The sequence below is a fragment of the Dipodomys merriami genome, unplaced genomic scaffold (assembly GCF_024711535.1).
Source record: "Dipodomys merriami isolate MVZ:Mamm:240054 unplaced genomic scaffold, mDipMer1.0.p SCAF_99, whole genome shotgun sequence".
NCBI lineage: Eukaryota > Metazoa > Chordata > Mammalia > Rodentia > Heteromyidae > Dipodomys > Dipodomys merriami.
The window spans coordinates 4375911-4395607 of record NW_027206612.1 but is presented as its reverse complement, the minus strand read 5'-3'; the positions used below and the strand labels follow the sequence as shown (position 1 = coordinate 4395607).

Genomic DNA, 19697 nt, shown 5'->3' with positions numbered 1-19697 from the left:
GAGACACCGCCAGGGTGACGGGCCTGTGTTCTCCAGGTAGAGACCCCGCCAGGGTGACGGGCCTGTGTTCTCCAGGTAGAGACCCCGCCAGGGTGACGGGCCTGTGTTCTCCAGGTAGAGCACTCAGGAAGGAGTAGCTGCAGAGCTGTTGTGTTTACTTGGCCAAGCTGGGGAGTGAGTCCTTCGTCCTCCCCACCGTCCCCAGCAGAGTCCTCCCCACCGTCCCCAGCAGTGAGTCCTCCCCCCTCCCCACCGTCCCCAGCAGTGAGTCCTCCGTCCTCCCCACCGTCCCCAGCAGTGAGTCCTCCGTCCTCCCCACCATCCCCAGCAGTGAGTCCTCCGTCCTCCCCACCGTCCCCAGCAGTGAGTCCTCTCGCCACCATCCCCAGCAGTGAGGCCGGCCAAGGTCTCCCATCCCACACTGCCCTCTGGTGGGAGGCGCAGGAAGTCTGCGCTGGGCTGGGCTGAGCGGCCCGGTGGCTGTGTCGGCTCCCACCTGGCCTGTTCTCACGATGTGCACAGGTGCAGAGCTGAGGGCCGGGCAGGTAGGCGAGTGTCCCTGTGTGTTGCAGGGTGGAGGGGCGGGGAAGTGATGGAGATGGAGATGGAGATGGCAGCGGCTGGCACAAGGCCGCGAGGAGGTGAAAGCACTACGTAAACTACCACTTCAACGTCACTAAAGAAGCCAGAAAAAAAAATGAGAGTGTACAAGCATGATGACACCTTCTCTCCTAAGGGAGGCTGCGTCCACTGCCACTCCAGAATGAGAGATGTAAGATCACGGCAGAGGTGTTAGAAGGGACTGTGAAACTGCAGCCCATCCCCCAATGGCCATGTGCTCGCTGCTGACAGTGAACGTAATAACACGACTCCGAGAGCCCTCCTCAGGAGCCTCCTAAGAGTCATGCTAAGGAACAGAGTCGACTTCCTTGTCTCACTGGTCTTTCACTTCTCAATATCTGAGTCCTAAAAATATACTCACTCTTTTTTCTTTTTTCTTGGTGGGGGTGGCGGTGCTGGTTCTGGGTCTTGAACTCGGGGACTAGGCATTGACCCTAAGCTGTTTTGCTCCGGGCTACTGCTCTACCACTTGAGTCACAACTCCACTTCTGGCATTTGGGTAGTTAATTGGGAATAAGACTCTCACTAATTTTCCTTCCCAAGCTGGCTTCAAACCATAACCCTCAGATCTCAGCCTCCTGAACAGCTAGGATCTGGGATGTGTGTGCCCGGCCACACTTCTGATTGTTAAAACATATTCAGAAGTGCACCCAAAGTTTTCAGCCTGCGCTGGAGGCAGGGGCAGCTGAGGGCTGTCCTGGGGCGGCACAGGTGTTCCCAGTTGGGAATCTCATGAGAATCAGAAGACAGCCTACTGCAGGCCCGGCTCTGCCACCCGTGGTCAGGTGTGCTTGCTTGCTTGTGTGAGTGTTAATTGTTAGAGACTTCAGGTGCAGAACAGGCTACAGGTCAGCTCTCTGCCCTGGAGGTGCACGGTGCCGTCTTGGCACTGGCTGGAGCTGCAGTGAAGCCCCTTCGCAGGGTCAAATGGAAGCACGGCAAGGAAACCAGAGGTAGGACGAGGGTTCGACATGTCTCCTGCCGAAGGTGCAGCTGGGCGCAGCCCCGGGAATGGCAGGCCCATAGACGGTTCTAACCTTAGCGGTGTGCTTAGAAGGTTTTGGAAGCTAGGAGTGGCGTGGGGCTGGAGAAGCAGGTCAGCTGAGGGGAACCTGGGTTGTGCGTGTCCCTGGCAGCCTTGTGCCGTAGGTGTGCTCCACCTTGCTCTTCTGCCTGCTCCCCCGGGACTGCAGCCGCGGAGCCAGCTAACCCGGACCCAGGGAGCCTCAGAAACCATCTCCGCTTGACGTTTGTCTGCTCTGCTGCGTGGTCCCGACTCAGCTTTCAGGGAGAAGTGCTGAGCTTCCTGGGTCTTCTTGGTGCTCTGTCTGACAGGGGCAGCAGGGAGTTCACAGCCCACGGGACACCCACAGAGAGAGAGAGGAGCTCACAGTCCACAGGACACCCACAGAGAGAGAGAGAGAGAGACAGAGAGAGAGAGAGAGAGAGAGAGAGAGAGAGAGAGAGGAGAGAGAGAGAGAGAGAGGAGCTCACAGTCCACAGGACACCCACAGAGAGAGAGAGAGAGAGAGAGAGAGAGAGAGAGAGAGAGAGAGAGAGAGAGGAGCTCACAGCCCACAGGACGTACACACACACACACACACACACACACACACACACACACACAGAGAGAGAGAGAGAGAGAGAGAGAGAGAGAGAGAGAGGAGCTCACAGTCCACAGGACACCCACAGAGAGAGAGAGAGAGAGAGAGAGAGAGAGAGAGAGAGAGAGAGAGAGAGAGAGAGAAAGAGAGAGAGAGAGAGAGACAGAGAGGAGCTCACAGTCCACAGGACACCCACAGAGAGAGAGAGAGAGAGAGAGAGAAAGAGAGAGAGAGTGAGAGAGAGAGAGGAACTCACAGTCCACAGGACACCCACAGAGAGAGAGAGAGAGAGAGAGAGAGAGAGAGAGAGAGGAGCTCACACACAGAGAGAGAGAGAGAGAGAGAGAGAGAGAGAGAGAGAGAGAGAGAGAGAGAGAGAGGAACTCACAGTCCACGGGACATCCACACAGAGAGAGGAGCTCACAGTCCACAGGACACCCACAGAGAGAGAGAGAGAGAGAGAGAGAGAGAGAGAGAGAGAGAGAGAGAGAGAGAGAGAGAGAGAGAGAGAGAGAGGAGCTCACAGTCCACAGGACGTACACACACACACACACACAGAGAGAGAGAGAGAGAGAGAGAGAGAGAGAGAGAGAGAGAGAGAGGAGCTCACAGCCCACGGAGTGCTTCCAGTTACATGTGCTTTTGACTGAATGCTTAGTCCTTCCACTACAATAGCTGTGAAGATAATACAAACGGGAACTCCACTCTAACACGTCAAACTTAAAGTGGGTCCTGACTGTTTTTCTGAGGGGAACTTTGACTTCCCGCTTCAAGGACTGGGAGACAGAGCCCTGCTGAGCCCCGCACAGCCCTCTGCCCTCCCACCCACAGGCCGGGAGCGGTGGGGGGTCAGCCGAGCATAGGGTGGGTGTGGATAGGACCAGGTGTCCAGGAAGCCCCAGGTGCAGATAGTCAAAGACCCAGCTGTCCACAGAGAGCAAGTTGCCCACACATCCAGTGTCCACAGAGCAAGTTGCCCACACGTCCAGTGTCCACAGAGCAAGTTGCCCACACGTCCAGTGTCCACAGAGCAAGTTGCCCACACGTCCAGTGTCCACAGAGCAAGTTGCCCACACGTCCAGTGGCCACATAGCCAACACGGCAGAGCCGGGTTGTCGCAGGTCTGGCTGTTCACAGGGCCACCGCTGACGCTGCTGAGTGTCCACAAGGCCAGTGTGCATGGGGCCGGATCCTGCAGCCATTTCTGTACTAGGTCAGGCAGTGTTTTAAGGTAAACAGTTGGTTTTCATTCTCCGTTTCTCCGAAACCAGTCATCCTCTCCTCAGGAGACATTAAGTCTCTGGTGACTGTGGGTACGCCACGGTGTCATGGGCATCAGCAGGAAGCGGTGGTGTCACAGGTCAGCAGGAAGCTGTGGTGTCACAGGTCAGCAGGAAGCTGTGGTGTCACAGGTCAGCAGGAGGCTGTGGTGTCACAGGTCAGCAGGAAGCTGTGGTGTCACAGGTCAGCAGGAAGCTGTGGTGTCACAGGTCAGCAGGAGGCTGTGGTGTCACGGGTGGTCAGGAGGAAGCTGTGGTGTCACGGGTGGTCAGCAGGAAGCTGTGGTGTCACGGGTGGTCAGCAGGAAGCTGTGGTGTCACAGGTCAGCAGGAGGCTGTGGTGTCACAGGTCAGCAGGAGGCTGTGGTGTCACGGGTCAGCAGGAGGCTGTGGTGTCACGAGTGGTCAGCAGGAAGCTGTGGTGTCACGGGTGGTCAGGAGGAAGCTATGGTGTCACGGGTCAGCAGGAGGCTGTGGTGTCACGGGTGGTCAGCAGGAAGCTGTGGTGTCACGGGTCAGCAGGAAGCTGTGGTGTCACAGGTCAGCAGGAGGCTGTGGTGTCACGGGTCAGGAGGAAGCTGTGGTGTCACGGGTCAGGAGGAAGCTGTGGTGTCACAGGTCTGCAGGAAGCTGTGGTGTCACAGGTCAGGAGGAAGCTGTGGTGTCACAGGTCAGCAGGAAGCTGTGGTGTCACGGGTGGTCAGCAGGAAGCTGTGGTGTCACAGGTCAGCAGGAGGCTGTGGTGTCAAGGGTCAGCAGGAGGCTGTGGTGTCATGGGTCAGCAGGAGGCTGTGGTGTCACGGGTGGTCAGCAGGAAGCTGTGGTGTCACGGGTGGTCAGCAGGAAGCTGTGGTGTCACGGGTGGTCAGCAGGAAGCTGTGGTGTCACGGGTCAGCAGGAAGCTGTGGTGTCACAGGTCAGCAGGAGGCTGTGGTGTCACGGGTGGTCAGCAGGAAGCTGTGGTGTCACGGGTCAGCAGGAGGCTGTGGTGTCACAGGTCAGCAGGAAGCTGTGGTGTCACAGGTCAGCAGGAAGCTGTGGTGTCACGGGTGGTCAGGAGGAGGCCCAGATGAGGGCTCTGTACCCAGTGCTGGCACCAGACCTTCAGGAAGCAGATACTGGTGTGAAATGCCACCTGTCAATCCAGCATCTCCCAGGTTGCAGTTCTCCTGTCATTTTTATTTGATTCCAATTTTATAGGATCAGAGAGGTGTATTCTGCTTATAGAACCCACAAGGAGTACTCAGCTTCATAGGACCTGTGAGGAGCACTCAGCTTCATAGTACCCGTGAGGAGTACTTAGCTTCATAGGACCCGTGAGGAGTACTCAGCTTTACAGGACCCGTGAGGAGTACTTAGCTTCATAGGACCCGTGAGGAGTACTCAGCTTCACAGGACCTGTGAGGAGTATTCAGCTACGTAGGACCTGTGAAGAGTACTCAGCTTTACAGGACCTGTGAGGAGTACTCAGCTATGTAGGACCTGTGAGGAGTACTCAGCTATGTAGGACCTGTGAGGAGTACTCAGCTTCACAGGACCTGTGAGGAGTACTCAGCTTTACAGGACCTGTGAGGAGTACTCAGCTACGTAGGACCTGTGAGGAGTACTCAGCTACGTAGGACCTGTGAGGAGTACTCACCTTCACAGGACCTGTGAGGAGTACTCAGCTTTACAGGACCTGTGAGGAGTACCTAGCTTCGTAGGACCCGTGAGGAGTACTCAGCTTTACAGGACCCGTGAGGAGTACTCAGCTTCATTGGACCCGTGAGGAGTACTCAGCTTTACAGGACCCATGAAGAATACTCAGCTTCATAGGACCCGTGAGGAGTACTCAGCTTTACAGGACCCATGAAGAATACTCAGCTTCATAGGACCTGTGAGGAGTACTCAGCTTCATAGGACCCGTGAGGAGTACTCAGCTTTGTAGGACCCGTGAGGAGTACTCAGCTTTACAGGACCCGTGAGGAGTACTCAGCTTCATAGGACCCGTGAGGAGTACTCAGCTTTGTAGGACCCGTGAGGAGTACTCAGCTTTACAGAACCCGTGAGGAGTACTTAGCTTCATATGACCTATGAGGAGTACTCAGCTTCATAGGACCCGTGAGGAGTACTCAGCTTCACAGGACCCGTGAAGAGTACTCAGCTTCATAGGACCTGTGAGGAGTACTCAGCTTTACAGGACCCGTGAGGAGTACTCAGCTTCATAGTACCCGTGAGGAGTACTCGGCTTTAGTACTCAACTTTGAGTTTCAGCAATATACCTGTGGTTTGAGGGGAGCTGAGGGACATGATTGCTATACAGAAAATCCGTGGCATGTGGGGCCCCTCTGCTAGAGGCCAGGCTCCCCGGCAGCCCCATGTGAGCGCATGCCAGGCTGAGTGTGGCCTCCCATCTGTGCATCTTGACAGAGGTTGATGACTGCACAGTCTGGCCTCATGTGGCGTGGACTCAGGGGTGTGGCCTCTCATGGGGCGTGGCCTCTCAGGGGTGTGGCCTCAGGGGTGTGGCCTCTCAGGGGTGTGGCCTCCCACAGGGCGTGGCCTCAGGGCTGTGACCTCATGGGGTGTGGCCTCTCACAGGGCGTGGCCTCCCACAGGGTGTGGCCTCTCAGGGGCGTGGCCTCCCACAGGGCGTGGCCTCAGGGCTGTGATCTCTCATGGGGTGTGGTCTCACAGGGCGTGGCCTCCCACAGGGTGTGGCCTCTCAGGGGTGTGGCCTCAGGGGTGTGGCCTCTCAGGGGTGTGGCCTCTCATGGGGCATGGCCTCTCAGGGGTGTGGTCTCACAGGGCGTGGCCTCAGGGCTGTGACCTCATGGGGTGTGGCCTCTCACAGGGCGTGGCCTCCCACAGGGTGTGGCCTCTCAGGGGCGTGGCCTCCCACAGGGCGTGGCCTCAGGGCTGTGGCCTCTCATGGGGTGTGGCCTCTGAGCCCTTTGTACACATGCAGCACAACCTATAGTGCTGCAGAATGGCTTCTCCTGTCTCTAGCTTTTTCACACCTCTTGGTTGCCTCAAAAGTTAAGCATAAGGTTGCAGAACTTGGTTTGTGTGTCTCTAGACCCTGTGCGGCGGGTGGACGGGAGGGTCTGTGGGCGCCACAGTGGGGCTGGCCTGAGTCCCAGGTGGCTCTGCTTGTGGTTGGTGCAGAGTGAGCTCCTTCACTCCAGCCTGGCTCTCCTGGTGCCCATACAGAGTGCCAGAGACAGCTTAGGGGAGACAGTCCAGCACTCACGCATGGAATTCGGTGTTGCCGAAATGGTGGGCTCACAGCTTCAGGGAGGAGTGGCTGGGCATGCTCGAGCAGCCGCTTCAGGGACCCGAGTTCAGGGAAGACGGCCTCCCCCAGTGTGGCAGGCGTGTGTGGCAGCACAGAGCACCCACGGCCTTGGAGAGGAGACCTGTGCGTGTGCGCACACACTCACACACTCACACAGGGCCACGTGGCTGTGCCGTGTTTTCTCCAGAATGCACAAGTATTCCGTAAGGAGGTACACACCCAAGCTGACCGGAAGCTGCCTGACCAGAGCTCCTCAAGCAGGGAGCTTCCCATGGCGGGGCGGGGCGGGGCCGGGCGGAGGAGCGGCGCGTCTGAGACTTCACGGGAAAATGCCGAATGTGCCTCTGGAGCTGAAGGTTGCTATAGTGGCAACTTGCTTTCTATCCTGAGTTCCTAAGATGGCCGTGTGAAGGGCCTCTTCTATTTTGTTTATTTAGGTAGCTTGTTTCTACTTGGTTGCCCTACAAACCGTGAGGGTGGATTTTTAGGACGGCTGTGGTAACTGAACAGAAAGCAAACGCGCATGCATTGCTGCTAACGGCAGAGGTCAGGTGGAGTGCGGCTCGGCTCACGGATCAGTCCGTGTTCTCTCAGCCTCACTTGGGCCCGGGTTGAGATCGGGAGCCTGTGGTGAAACCGGTTGCAAACGAAGTCAGAGACTGGCAGGTAGGGAGGAAAGGCCAGGAGACAGGTCCCCTTCAGAGACAGCGTAGACCCCCACCGGCCTCCCTCCAGCTGGGCCCGGCCCCCTGACACCCCCACCAAATTACGATCGGCCGGCGCATTCACCATGGATGAAGGTGGAGCCTTCGGACACACCCACCTCTGGATGCGGGAGTTCGGTGGGCTCTTGTTCCCGGACAGTACAGAAGTAACGGATCAACAGATGGATGGCTGGATTCCTGCGCCGTCGAGCGGTCTCCCGAGACTCTGCTAGAGAAGCTGCAGGAGTGCTCAGTTCACAACTCAGGACCGCAGTTCTGGTCTCCGTGGCTGCTATAACACTCGCCACAAGCTTGGTGGTTTAAGTACTATCCCCTTGCAGCGTGGGTGGCCAGAAGAGCAACTGGCGTGTTGGCAAGACCACCCCCATTCTGAGGCCTGGGGGTCCGAGGCTCCCTGCCACCCCGGGGTCCTGCAGAAGCGCTGGTCAGCGTGCTTGGTTCTGCAGTGTCCCTGGCTGTGGGTGTGTCCTTCCCACCTCTGTCCCCTCCTCTGTCCTCCTCTGTCCACTGTCACCTCCTCTGTCTTCCTCTGTCCACTGTCACCTCCTCTGTCCACCTCTGTCCACTGTCACCTCCTCTGTCCACCTCTGTCCTCTCCTCTGTCCTCTCCTGTGTCCTCTCTGTCCTCCTCTGTCCTCTCCTCTGTCCACCTCTGTCCTCTCCTCTGTCCTCTCCTGTGTCCTCTCTGTCCTCCTCTGTCCTCTCCTCTGTCCTCCTCTGTCCTCCTCTGTCCTCTCCTCTGTCCTCCTCTGTCCTCTCCTCTGTCCTCTCCTCTGTCCTCCTCTGTCCTCCTCTGTCCTCTCCTCTGTCCTCTCCTCTGTCCTCTCCTCTGTCCTCTCCTCTGTCCTCTCCTCTGTCCTCTCCTCTGTCCCTCCTCTGTCCTCTCCTCTGTCCTCTCCTCTGTCCTCTCCTCTGTCCTCTCCTCTGTCCCCTCCTCTGTCCCCTCCTCTGTCCCCTCCTCTGTCCTCTCCTCTGTCCTCTCCTCTGTCCTCCTCTGTCCTCTCCTCTGTCCTCTCCTCTGTCCTCCTCTGTCCTCTCCTCTGTCCTCCTCTGTCCTCTCCTCTGTCCTCTCCTCTGTCCTCCTCTGTCCTCCTCTGTCCTCTCCTCTGTCCTCTCCTCTGTCCTCTCCTCTGTCCTCTCCTCTGTCCTCTCCTCTGTCCTCTCCTCTGTCCCTCCTCTTTCCTCTCCTCTGTCCTCTCCTCTGTCCTCTCCTCTGTCCTCCTCTGTCCTCTCCTCTGTCCTCTCCTCTGTCCTCTCCTCTGTCCTCCTCTGTCCTCTCCTCTGTCCTCTCCTCTGTCCTCCTCTGTCCTCTCCTCTGTCCTCCTCTGTCCCCTCCTCTGTCCTCTCCTCTGTCCTCTCCTCTGTCCCCTTCTCTGTCCTCTCCTCTGTCCTCTCCTCTGTCCTTCTCTGTCCTCTTCTGTCCTCCTCTGTCTTGTCCTGTCCTCTCCTCTGTCCTCTCCTCTGTCCTTCTCTGTCCTCTTCTGTCCTCCTCTGTCCTCTCCTGTGTCCTCCTCTGTCCTCTCCTCTGTCCTCCTCTGTCCTCCTCTGTCCTCTCCTCTGTCCTCTCCTCTGTCCTCCTCTGTCCCCTCCTCTGTCCTCTCCTCTGTCCTCTCCTCTGTCCCCTCCTCTGTCCTCTCCTCTGTCCTCTCCTCTGTCCTTCTCTGTCCTCTTCTGTCCTCCTCTGTCTTGTCCTGTCCTCTCTGTCCTCTCCTCTGTCCTTCTCTGTCCTCTTCTGTCCTCCTCTGTCCTCTCCTGTGTCCTCCTCTGTCCTCTCCTCTGTCCTCCTCTGTCCTCCTCTGTCCTCTCCTCTGTCCTTCTCTGTCCTCTTCTGTCCTCTCCTCTGTCCTCTCCTCTGTCCCCTCCTCTGTCCTTCTCTGTCCCCTCCTCTGTCCTCCTGTGTCCCCTCCCTCCCTCTCTCCCACGTGAAGACAAACGGTGGTGAGGTCTTCCCCAGATGGCCATGGACCCTTTATGCACCCTGGAGCTCTATGGTGGCCATCCGCAGAGCTGTTGCAGCACAAACAGGTTCCAGGAACCAGGATCTGGTCTCTTTCAGTCCTTGGAATGTTTCTGAGAGGCATCACCATGCGTTCAGTGCCCAGTGGGCCAACGTCTCTCAGTCTGTGTCCTACACAGCACCTCCTCACCCCACAGTGCCTGCGTCCTACAGCACCTCCAACCCCACAGTGACTGCGCCCTCCAGCACCTCCTCACCCCACAGTGCCTGCGTCCTCCACAGCCTCCAACCCCACAGTGCCTGCGTCCTCCACAGCCTCCTCACCCCACAGTGCCTGCGTCCTCCAGCACCTCCAACCCCACAGTGACTGCGCCCTCCAGCACCTCCTCACCCCACAGTGCCTGCGTCCTCCACAGCCTCCTCACCCCACAGTGCCTGCGTCCTCCACAGCCTCCAACCCCACAGTGCCTGCGTCCTCCACAGCCTCCAACCCCACAGTGCCTGCGTCCTCCACAGCCTCCTCACCCCACAGTGCCTGCGTCCTCCACAGCCTCCTCACCCCACAGTGCCTGCGTCCTCCACAGCCTCCTCACCCCACAGTGCCTGCGTCCTCCAGCACCTCCTCACCCCACAGTGCCTGCGTCCTCCAGCACCTCCAACCCCACAGTGCCTGCGTCCTCCACAGCCTCCAACCCCACAGTGCCTGCGCCCTCCAGCACCTCCAACCCCACAGTGCCTGCGTCCTCCAGCACCTCCTCACCCCACAGTGCCTGCGTCCTCCACAGCCTCCAACCCCACAGTGCCTGCGTCCTCCAGCACCTCCTCACCCCACAGTGCCTGCGTCCTCCACAGCCTCCAACCCCACAGTGCCTGCGTCCTCCACAGCCTCCTCACCCCACAGTGACTGCGTCCTCCAGCACCTCCTCACCCCACAGTGCCTGCGTCCTCCACAGCCTCCTCACCCCACAGTGCCTGCGTCCTCCACAGCCTCCTCACCCCACAGTGCCTGCGTCCTACACAGCCTCCTCACCCCACAGTGACTGCGTCCTCCACAGCCTCCTCACCCCACAGTGCCTGCGTCCTCCACAGCCTCCTCACCCCACAGTGCCTGCGTCCTCCAGCACCTCCAACCCCACAGTGCCTGCGTCCTACACAGCCTCCTCACCCCACAGTGCCTGCGTCCTCCAGCACCTCCTCACCCCACAGTGCCTGCGTCCTACAGCACCTCCTCACCCCACAGTGACTGCGTCCTCCAGCACCTCCAACCCCACAGTGCCTGCGTCCTCCACAGCCTCCAACCCCACAGTGCCTGCGTCCTCCACAGCCTCCAACCCCACAGTGCCTGCGTCCTCCACAGCCTCCTCACCCCACAGTGCCTGCGTCCTCCACAGCCTCCAACCCCACAGTGACTGCGTCCTACAGCACCTCCTCACCCCACAGTGCCTGCGTCCTCCACAGCCTCCTCACCCCACAGTGCCTGCGTCCTCCAGCACCTCCTCACCCCACAGTGACTGCGCCCTCCAGCACCTCCTCACCCCACAGTGCCTGCGTCCTCCACAGCCTCCTCACCCCACAGTGCCTGCGTCCTCCAGCACCTCCTCACCCCACAGTGCCTGCGCCCTCCAGCACCTCCTCACCCCACAGTGCCTGCGTCCTCCAGAGCACCTCCTCACCCCACAGTGCCTGCGTCCTCCAGCACCTCCTCACCCCACAGTGCCTGCGTCCTCCAGAGCACCTCCTCACCCCACCCATGACACTGGCCCCGTGTCTTGTGAGTGTCAGTTACCCCCGCATCCTGTGTCATCCACATCCTTGAGGTCCAGCGCTGGCTTGTGTGCTGCCCCTTCTGACAGGAAGCCAGAGGACACATTCAGCTTTTCCTTCATCATTATGGCGTTTAGGCCATCGTGTCCATCTGTTTTGTTTTTGCAGCTTGTTGGGGACATATCGTCTGTAACCCCATGCCTTATTTAATTCAAGCATCTGTAAGTCACAGAGGGCTGGGCAGGATGCTTCTAGACTGCTCCCTGGCTGAGCTGCTCTCCCAATGATTCACCCGCTGGCTGGCTGGCACAGGATGTCACCCGGTGACTGCCATGCCACGGACGGCAGGGCTCTGCCCGTCACCCGGTGACTGCCGCGGACGGCAGGGCTCTGCCCGTCACCCGGTGACTGCCGCGGACGGCAGGGCTCTGCCCGTCACCCAGGGCAGGATTCCTGCAGTGGGAGTCCCCATGCACAGATAAAATCCAATCCTGGAACACATCTCATCCATGTGGTGGACAGTAGGAGGACAGAGATGCCCTGGCCCACAGTGGCCCTGGAGCTGGTCAGGCGTACAGAGCCAGGCCCTGGCTGTAGGAGCCCTGATCCCTGGCCACTCACGTTCTTCTCTACCAAGAGAACTGTCCTTCCTGACGGCACAGTTCACACCCAAGCCCAGCTGTCCTGCGTCTGCCCTTCAGGAGTCGGTGCAGTTGGCATTTTCCAAGTTTTATTCTGAGGACATTTTACGCATCAACTTTATCTGCCCCGTGAGGCAGGGTCCCTTTCCCCACTCCTTCCTAGAGGCCCCAGGCACAGAGTTCAGGGCTTGACCTGGGCCCGGGAGGAGGAGCTGAAAGTGGAGACTGGTGTGACCCAAAAGAGATGTCTGGCATCATACGTGTGCCCACAGCCAGGGCTGTCTGTGGAGTCACCTCCACACGCGGTATGCTACAAGCACGGGGTCAGGGCTGTGGTGTGCATGCACAGTGTTACAAGAATGGGGTCAGGGCTGTGGAGTCACCTGCACACGCGGCGTGCTACATGAACGGGGTCAGGGCTGTGGAGTCACCTGCACACGCGGCGTGCTACATGAACGGGGTCAGGGCTGTGGAGTCAGTCACCTGCATGCACAGTGTGCTACAAGAACGGGAGTCCCAGCCTGGTGTGGGGAGTCCAGGGTGTGGGGGGCGCACCCCTGGGGCAGCACTTAGGAGACAGCGTGTGCTTCCTGTCGAGTGCAGAGGCTCTGAAGACTGCGTAGGCAGCTCGTGGACTGTCTAGAACCAGAGTCAAAATGCTGTCGTTTCTTCAGGCAACAGCCGCGTGTGTGCGTGTGCGTGTGCGTGTGCGTGTGCGTTTCTTAGTGCACAGAGGTTTCGATTTACTACATTGGCTTGTGAGTTCAGCACATCGCAACCGTGTCACTGCCGTCCTCCTCTTCCATCTCAGCCCCGGCTCACAGATCACAGCTCACAGATCACAGCTCACAGATCACGGCTCACAGATCATAGCTCACAGATCACGGCTCACAGATCATAGCTCACAGATCATGGCTCACAGATCACAGCTCACAGATCACGGCTCACAGATCACGGCTCACGGCTCACAGCTCACAGATCACGGCTCACAGATCACAGCTCACAGATCATAGCTCACAGATGTTCAGCTCACAGATCACAGCTCACAGATCACGGCTCACAGATCACAGCTCACAGATCACGGCTCACAGATCACGGCTCACAGATCATAGCTCACAGATCATGGCTCACAGATCATAGCTCACAGATATTCAGCTCACAGATCACAGCTCACAGATCACGGCTCACAGATCACGGCTCACAGATCACAGCTCACAGATCACAGCTCACAGATGTTCAGCTCACAGATCACAGCTCACAGATCATGGCTCACAGATCACGGCTCACAGATCACAGCTCACAGATCACAGCTCACAGATCACGGCTCACAGATCATAGCTCACAGATCACGGCTCACAGATCATAGCTCACAGATGTTCAGCTCACAGATCACAGCTCACAGATCATGGCTCACAGATCACAGCTCACAGATGTTCAGCTCACAGATCATGGCTCACAGATCACGGCTCACAGATCACAGCTCACAGATCACAGCTCACAGATCATAGCTCATAGATCACAGCTCACAGATCACAGCTCACAGATCACGGCTCACAGATCACGGCTCACAGATCATAGCTCACAGATGTTCAGCTCACAGATCACAGCTCACAGATCATGGCTCACAGATCACAGCTCACAGATCACAGCTCACAGAACACGGCTCACAGATCACGGCTCACGGCTCACAGCTCACAGATCACGGCTCACAGATCACGGCTCACAGATGTGCACTGACGTCAGGACACATTGACCCTCCATCCTCTTCCACGCATCTCCCTCATTTCCCTCCCAGCTTCCTGGGATTCATTCTGTTGGACTGGGAGTTCATTGTTCAAAGGAGTTACACCGCCCTTTCGTGAATGTGTGTGTGTATGCATTTTCCAGTGTATGTGTACACCCATGTAGTTGAGATCTCGTTCTATGCAGCACGCTGTCACCAGCCCCGATTCTGGAGAGGGCAGCTGACAGGGCTGGCTCACGCCCTCTGCTCCCAGCCCCTCACATGCCGTCCTGGACGCACACTTGCGTTAGCCCACGTTTGGGCTGGCTGGGCCTCTCTGCGCCTGTGTCTTGGTGGTGCAGGGCTGAGTCATGGCTGTCGTGTTCCACACCACAGCCCCCTGTCCCCTTGAGCTTTCTCCCCTTTATGCAAAATGTTGTTAAACAGCACCCCGACATTCTTTTACATTCAAGGAAGAGAATGCGTGGTACCTGGGGTGCTGGAGAGGGTTTTTAATGTGTTCTTCTCCATAGAAGGCAGCTTATTTTTCTGGGACGGGCTGCCTCCTCCCCGGGCGCTGCCCCTGCACCGCACGTCTGAGGATTCGGGGCTGATTGACTCTCGTTTGTTTTGTGCAGGCTCCGCCGTCGCCCTCCTCACCCATAGCTAATGAACCAAAGTTTGAGAAGCACTGGCTGGACAGTGTGTCAGTGCCTCTGTCCGTGGCCCGGATCTCCAGGTACAAAGCTGGCACGGAAAAGCTCAGGTGTGTGACTTCAGGTCCGGGGAGGGGTGACTGCGTCTGTGCCCGGCACAGCGGCCCGTCGGCTGCCCTGTGGTGCGGTGGCGGTTGCCGATTGTGCTGTGATGCTCTGTGGAGCTGGAGTTTGGGGGGATGGTGGAGAACGGGGGGAGGAGGACCACAGCGATCAGAGATGCTGACGCGGATCAGGCTCTGCGCTGTCTCATCGCCGTTGTCACCACAGGAGAAATTCTATTTTCCATTCTAAACGTTCACAGAGTTAGGTTCAAGATGATGACACTGAATCTTGTCTAAAGAGCAAATAATTGCAGAAAAGCCATTTAAACTCCGTGGGCTTTGTTAGTTTAGTAATCATGAGCAAAGCCTGTGGCCTGCTCGCTCTGCAGAGCGGTTTTGCTGTCAGTGGTGGGGCAGCACTCTGTCTGGCTCCACGGAGCCGGAAGCGAGCAGTCAGGGCTCTTCTGCTTTAAGAGGGGAGCGAGACTGCAGCCCACCACCAGCACCAGTCAGCGCAGCAAAGTCTCACTGTTGTAAACAGAGCCTTCGTGAAATGTGGGTGTGTGGTGTGTGTGTGGCTGGAGTGTTTGTGGTGTTCGTGGTCGTGGTGTGTGGACAGCTCTGTTCACTGGGCCTAGGGGCAGGCACTGAGCCACTGGCCTCGCTTTTGAGGAAGGACAAAATAAGAAAACAGGAAGGAGGTGATGAGATTATTATACATATGCACATGCATGCACACATACGTGTATACATACACATGCACATGTGCACATACACAGAACGCCCTCCCCAGGTATGCACCCTGGGAGGAGACGCTGTGGGCCTGGAAGTGTGTGCGTGTGAGGCTGCCTTCCCTCGCCCGTCTGCTCTGGCAGGCAGCCTCTGAGAGTCTGTCTCTGAGGAGCACCGGGGATGATTATGATCTGCGCACAGCACTGCCAGTGTAAGCTTTCAGGAGATCTTTTCTCCTTCACCAAGCAAGATAAGCTCATCACCGGCCCTCTTCTTTGAACGTAAACTTGATGCAACTTTTCCTTGTGTGTGGAGGTTTACTAGGCTTTCAAGATATGAGCTTAAAATGCATAGAAAGGGTTTTAAAGTTTGAGGACCTGAATCACAGTCGATGACAGAACGTAAGAAGGCACGTGCCTGTCCCTGGTCCCGTGCCGGGCTTCTGCCCAGCTCCGGGCTTTGTCTGTCCGTGGAAGCCATGCCGACTCCTGGCGCTGTGACCCCAGAGCTCACAGCGTTGGGCGGCTGCCCGCCCCGGCCAGCCCAGCACCGGCCTCTTCACCTCAGCAAAGCCAGCGCACAGGAACCGACTGCCAGGGCTCGAGGAAAGGACTTGGTAATGGAACGCTTGTCCAGGAAAATTAATACCAGATCAGGGAGGAGCCAAGCTTCTCCGCCTTGACTGGAAGAACTGATGGAGAAAGTTCTAGAAAGCTCAAACGCCAGGGTGTACAGTGGTTCCAGTGCTTCCTCTGACTCAGATGTTGTCACTGTCCCCTGTGGTAGCTGTGACAAAGCACCAAGATGGGGGAGGGGAGGGGAGGGTGGCACTCATATACTGTGGGCCAGTGGTGTCACACAGAGACAGGGCTGCTGGTGTCACACGGAGAGAGGGCCGCTGGTCACAGGGAGACAGTGCTGCTGGTGTCACACGGAGACACCGCGGTGGTGTCACACCTGATGGCGCGGTGCCCGTGCTGTGGTGAGGGCAGGAGGGCCTTGCGTCCTGCAGGCAGCCGCGCCTGGGTTCTGGGTTCTGGGTTCTGGGTTCGAAGGCTTGGAGGTTGTCAGACGCCGGCAGGCCGGGGCGGTGGCTGCACAGAGGCCGCTCCCTTTCTGCTCTGGTTGTGTCCCACATTCTTTGCTCTTTCTAGCCTCGTACCAAACCTCAGGTAAAGTACTTAGCCCAGGAAGTCATTCCCAGTGTTTTTGTCTCTAAAATGATTGGCTATCGGCTGAGCCTTCCTCTCTGCGGTTTCCGTGAAGACTGGAGCCACGTGGGTATGTGAGGAGCGCCACGTGGTTTTACAGGACGCACCAGCCGGCTCTGCGTCGCCTCATATAAACGCGGTTGCTGGGGATGCACACTCAAATTGACACACATTTGATGTCTTCTTGGCCCTCCCAAATTTATTGAATACTTATTCTTAGGTAAATGTGAAGAATGGATACAGTTTTGTTAAAACAGCGTAAGAATTCTTTTCACATTGACCTATTTTAAATTATACAGAAAGGCAGAAGTAAGAGGAGAGAAATATATAATTTTGTCTTCTTGTAGTTAAACTCTCGTGAGGTTTTCTTACTCCTTTTGGTGTTCCATGAAATCAATGGCATACTCGCCAGAAGTGGACACGGGGGTCTCTGGGGCGTGCTTGAGTACCCTGCCGACCGGGACATGATTGGAAAGGAAAGACAAACATCCCTGCCATATCTCCAGATGAAGCAGACATTACAAACACTCACAGGATGTTTCTTATTCTGAGCAGTAAGCAGGTTCTGGAAGCCCAGGTCCTCCAGCTGGGTCCCTGGACTGTGTCAGCTGCCAGCACACACAGACCCCGGGTCCCCACACACACAGACCCCGGGTCCCCACACACACAGACCCCGGGTCCCCACACACACGGACCCCGGGTCCCCACACACACAGACCCCGGGTCCCCACACACACACAGACCCCGGGTCCCCACACACACACAGACCCCGGGTTCCCACACACACACAGACCCCGGGTCCCCACACACACAGACCCCGGGTCCCCACACACACAGACCCCGGGTCCCCACACACACGGACCCCGGGTCCCCACACACACAGACCCCGGGTCCCCACACACACAGACCCCGGGTCCCCACACACACGGACCCCGGGTCCCCACACACACAGACCCCGGGTCCCCACACACACAGACCCCGGGTCCCCCCACACACACACAGACCCCGGGTCCCCACACACACACAGACCCCGGGTTCCCCCCCCCACACAGACCCCGGGTCCCCACACACACAGACCCCGGGTCCCCCCACACACACAGACCCCGGGTCCCCACACACAGAGACCGCGGATGCGAACTGTGTTTGTGGCTCCAGGGACCCAAGACAGACTCCTGTCATGAGTGTCCTGCCAGGACAGACTCCTGTCATGAGTGTCCTGCCACTGTGGAAAAAAGCCTCCCAGAGGAACAAACGTCACCTTTAAAGCTATTACACAAAAATAGAAATTGGAGAACAGTGACAAGGTTGAATGGCTGATTTCCCACCCGATAAGAAATTCTGTGTGTCCAGGCCAGGCCTTCACCTGGCTTCCGGCATCTGACAGATTTTCCTCTGGAGGAAAACCAAGGACACTGCGTACTTTTTAGGAGGGATTTGAAGGGCAGAGACCCCAGGCATCTGTGAGATGCAGGGTCCCCAGTGTGTGTGAGCACAGGGACCCCAGTGTGTGTGAGCACAGGACCACAGTGTGTGTGAGCACAGGGACCACAGTGTGTGTGAGCACAGGACCCCAGTGTGTGTGAGCACAGAACCCCAGTGTGTGTGATCACAGGACCCCAGTGTGTGATCACAGGGACCTCAGTGTGTGTGAGCACAGGACCCCAGTGTGTGTGAGCACAGGACCCCAGTGTGTGTGAACACAGGACCCCAGTGTGTGTGAGCACAGGGACCCCAGTGTGTGTGATCACAGGACCCCAGTGTGTGTGGTCACAGGACCCCAGTGTGTGTGATCACAGGGACCCCAGTGTGTGTGATCACAGGGACCCCAGTGTGTGTGAGCACAGGGACCCCAGTGTGTGTGATCACAGGGACCCCAGTGTCTGTGAATGACCCCAGTGTGTGTGAGCACAGGGACCCCAGTGTGTGTGAGCACAGGACCCCAGTGTGTGTGGTCACAGGACCCCAGTGTGTGTGAGCACAGGGACCCCAGTGTGTGTGAGCACAGGGACCCTAGTGTGTGTGATCACAGGACCACAGTGTGTGTGATCACAGGACCCCAGTGTGTGTGATCACAGGACCCCAGTGTGTGTGAGCACAGGACCCCAGTGTGTGTGAACACAGGACCCCAGTGTGTGTGAGCACAGGGACCCCAGTGTGTGTGAGCACAGGGACCCCAGTGTGTGTGAGCACAGGGACCCCAGTGTGTGTGAGCACAGGACCCCAGTGTGTGTGATCACAGGACCACAGTGTGTGTGATCACAGGGTCCCCAGTGTGTGTGAGCACAGGACCCCAGTGTGTGTGAGCACAGGGACCCCAGTGTGTGTGAGCACAGGACCCCAGTGTGTGTGATCACACAGAACCCAGTGTGTGTGATCACAGGACCCCAGTGTGTGTGAGCACAGGACCACAGTGTGTGTGAGCACAGGGACCCCAGTGTGTGTGAGCACAGGACCCCAGTGTGTGTGGTCACAGGACCCCAGTGTGTGTGAGCACAGGGACCCCAGTGTGTGTGAGCACAGGGACCCCAGTGTGTGTGATCACAGGACCCCAGTGTGTGTGATCACAGGACCACAGTGTGTGTGATCACAGGACCCCAGTGTGTGTGATCACAGGACCACAGTGTGTGTGAGCACAGGACCACAGTGTGTATGAGCACAGGACCCCAGTGTGTGTGAACACAGGACCCCAGTGTGTGTGATCACAGGACCACAGTGTGTGTGATCACAGGGAACCCAGTGTGTGTGAGCACAGGACCCCAGTGTGTGTGATCATAGGACCCCAGTGTGTGTGAGCACAGGGACCCCAGTGTGTGTGAGCACAGGACCCCAGTGTGTGTGAGCACAGAGACCCCAGTGTATGTGATCACAGGGACCCCAGTGTGTGTGAGCACAGGGACCCCAGTGTGTGTGAGCACAGGACCCCAGTGTGTGTGAGCACAGGGACCCCAGTGTGTGTGATCATAGGACCACAGTGTGTGTGATCACAGGACCACAGTGTGTGTGATCACAGGGACCCCAGTGTGTGTGATCACAGGACCCCAGTGTGTGTGATTACAGGGACCCTAGTGTGTGTGATCACAGGACCACAGTGTGTGTGAGCACAGGACCACAGTGTGTGTGAGCACAGGGACCCCAGTGTGTGTGAGCACAGGACCACAGTGTGTGTGAGCACAGGACCACAGTGTGTGTGAGCACAGAGACCCCAGTGTGGGAGGGGTAGGGATCCCAGCATCTCTGGACAGAGCTGAAAGGACAAGTCGGTGTGTGTGCGGTCATCTGTGGTTCTGTTCGTCATGCATGGGTTGGAAGACTTTCTCCTGCCACTGCCCTTTGGCAGATTCCCGTGGTTTCCGATGAGAAGTCAGACCTTCATTGTTGGTGTTCCGCTAGTAGGATCATGGT

General features: G+C 57.7%; 1 protein-coding gene across 1 annotated transcript in view; it reads left to right on the top strand.

The window, feature by feature from the left end:
• Positions 1–19697, top strand: part of Sntg2 (syntrophin gamma 2) — a 106458-nt gene that overhangs the window by 31733 nt on the left and 55028 nt on the right. Inside the window, exon 7 of the mRNA XM_070014668.1 lies at positions 14231–14358. Coding sequence (XP_069870769.1) covers positions 14231–14358 — 128 coding nt within the window. The remainder of the gene's footprint in view (positions 1–14230; positions 14359–19697) is intronic.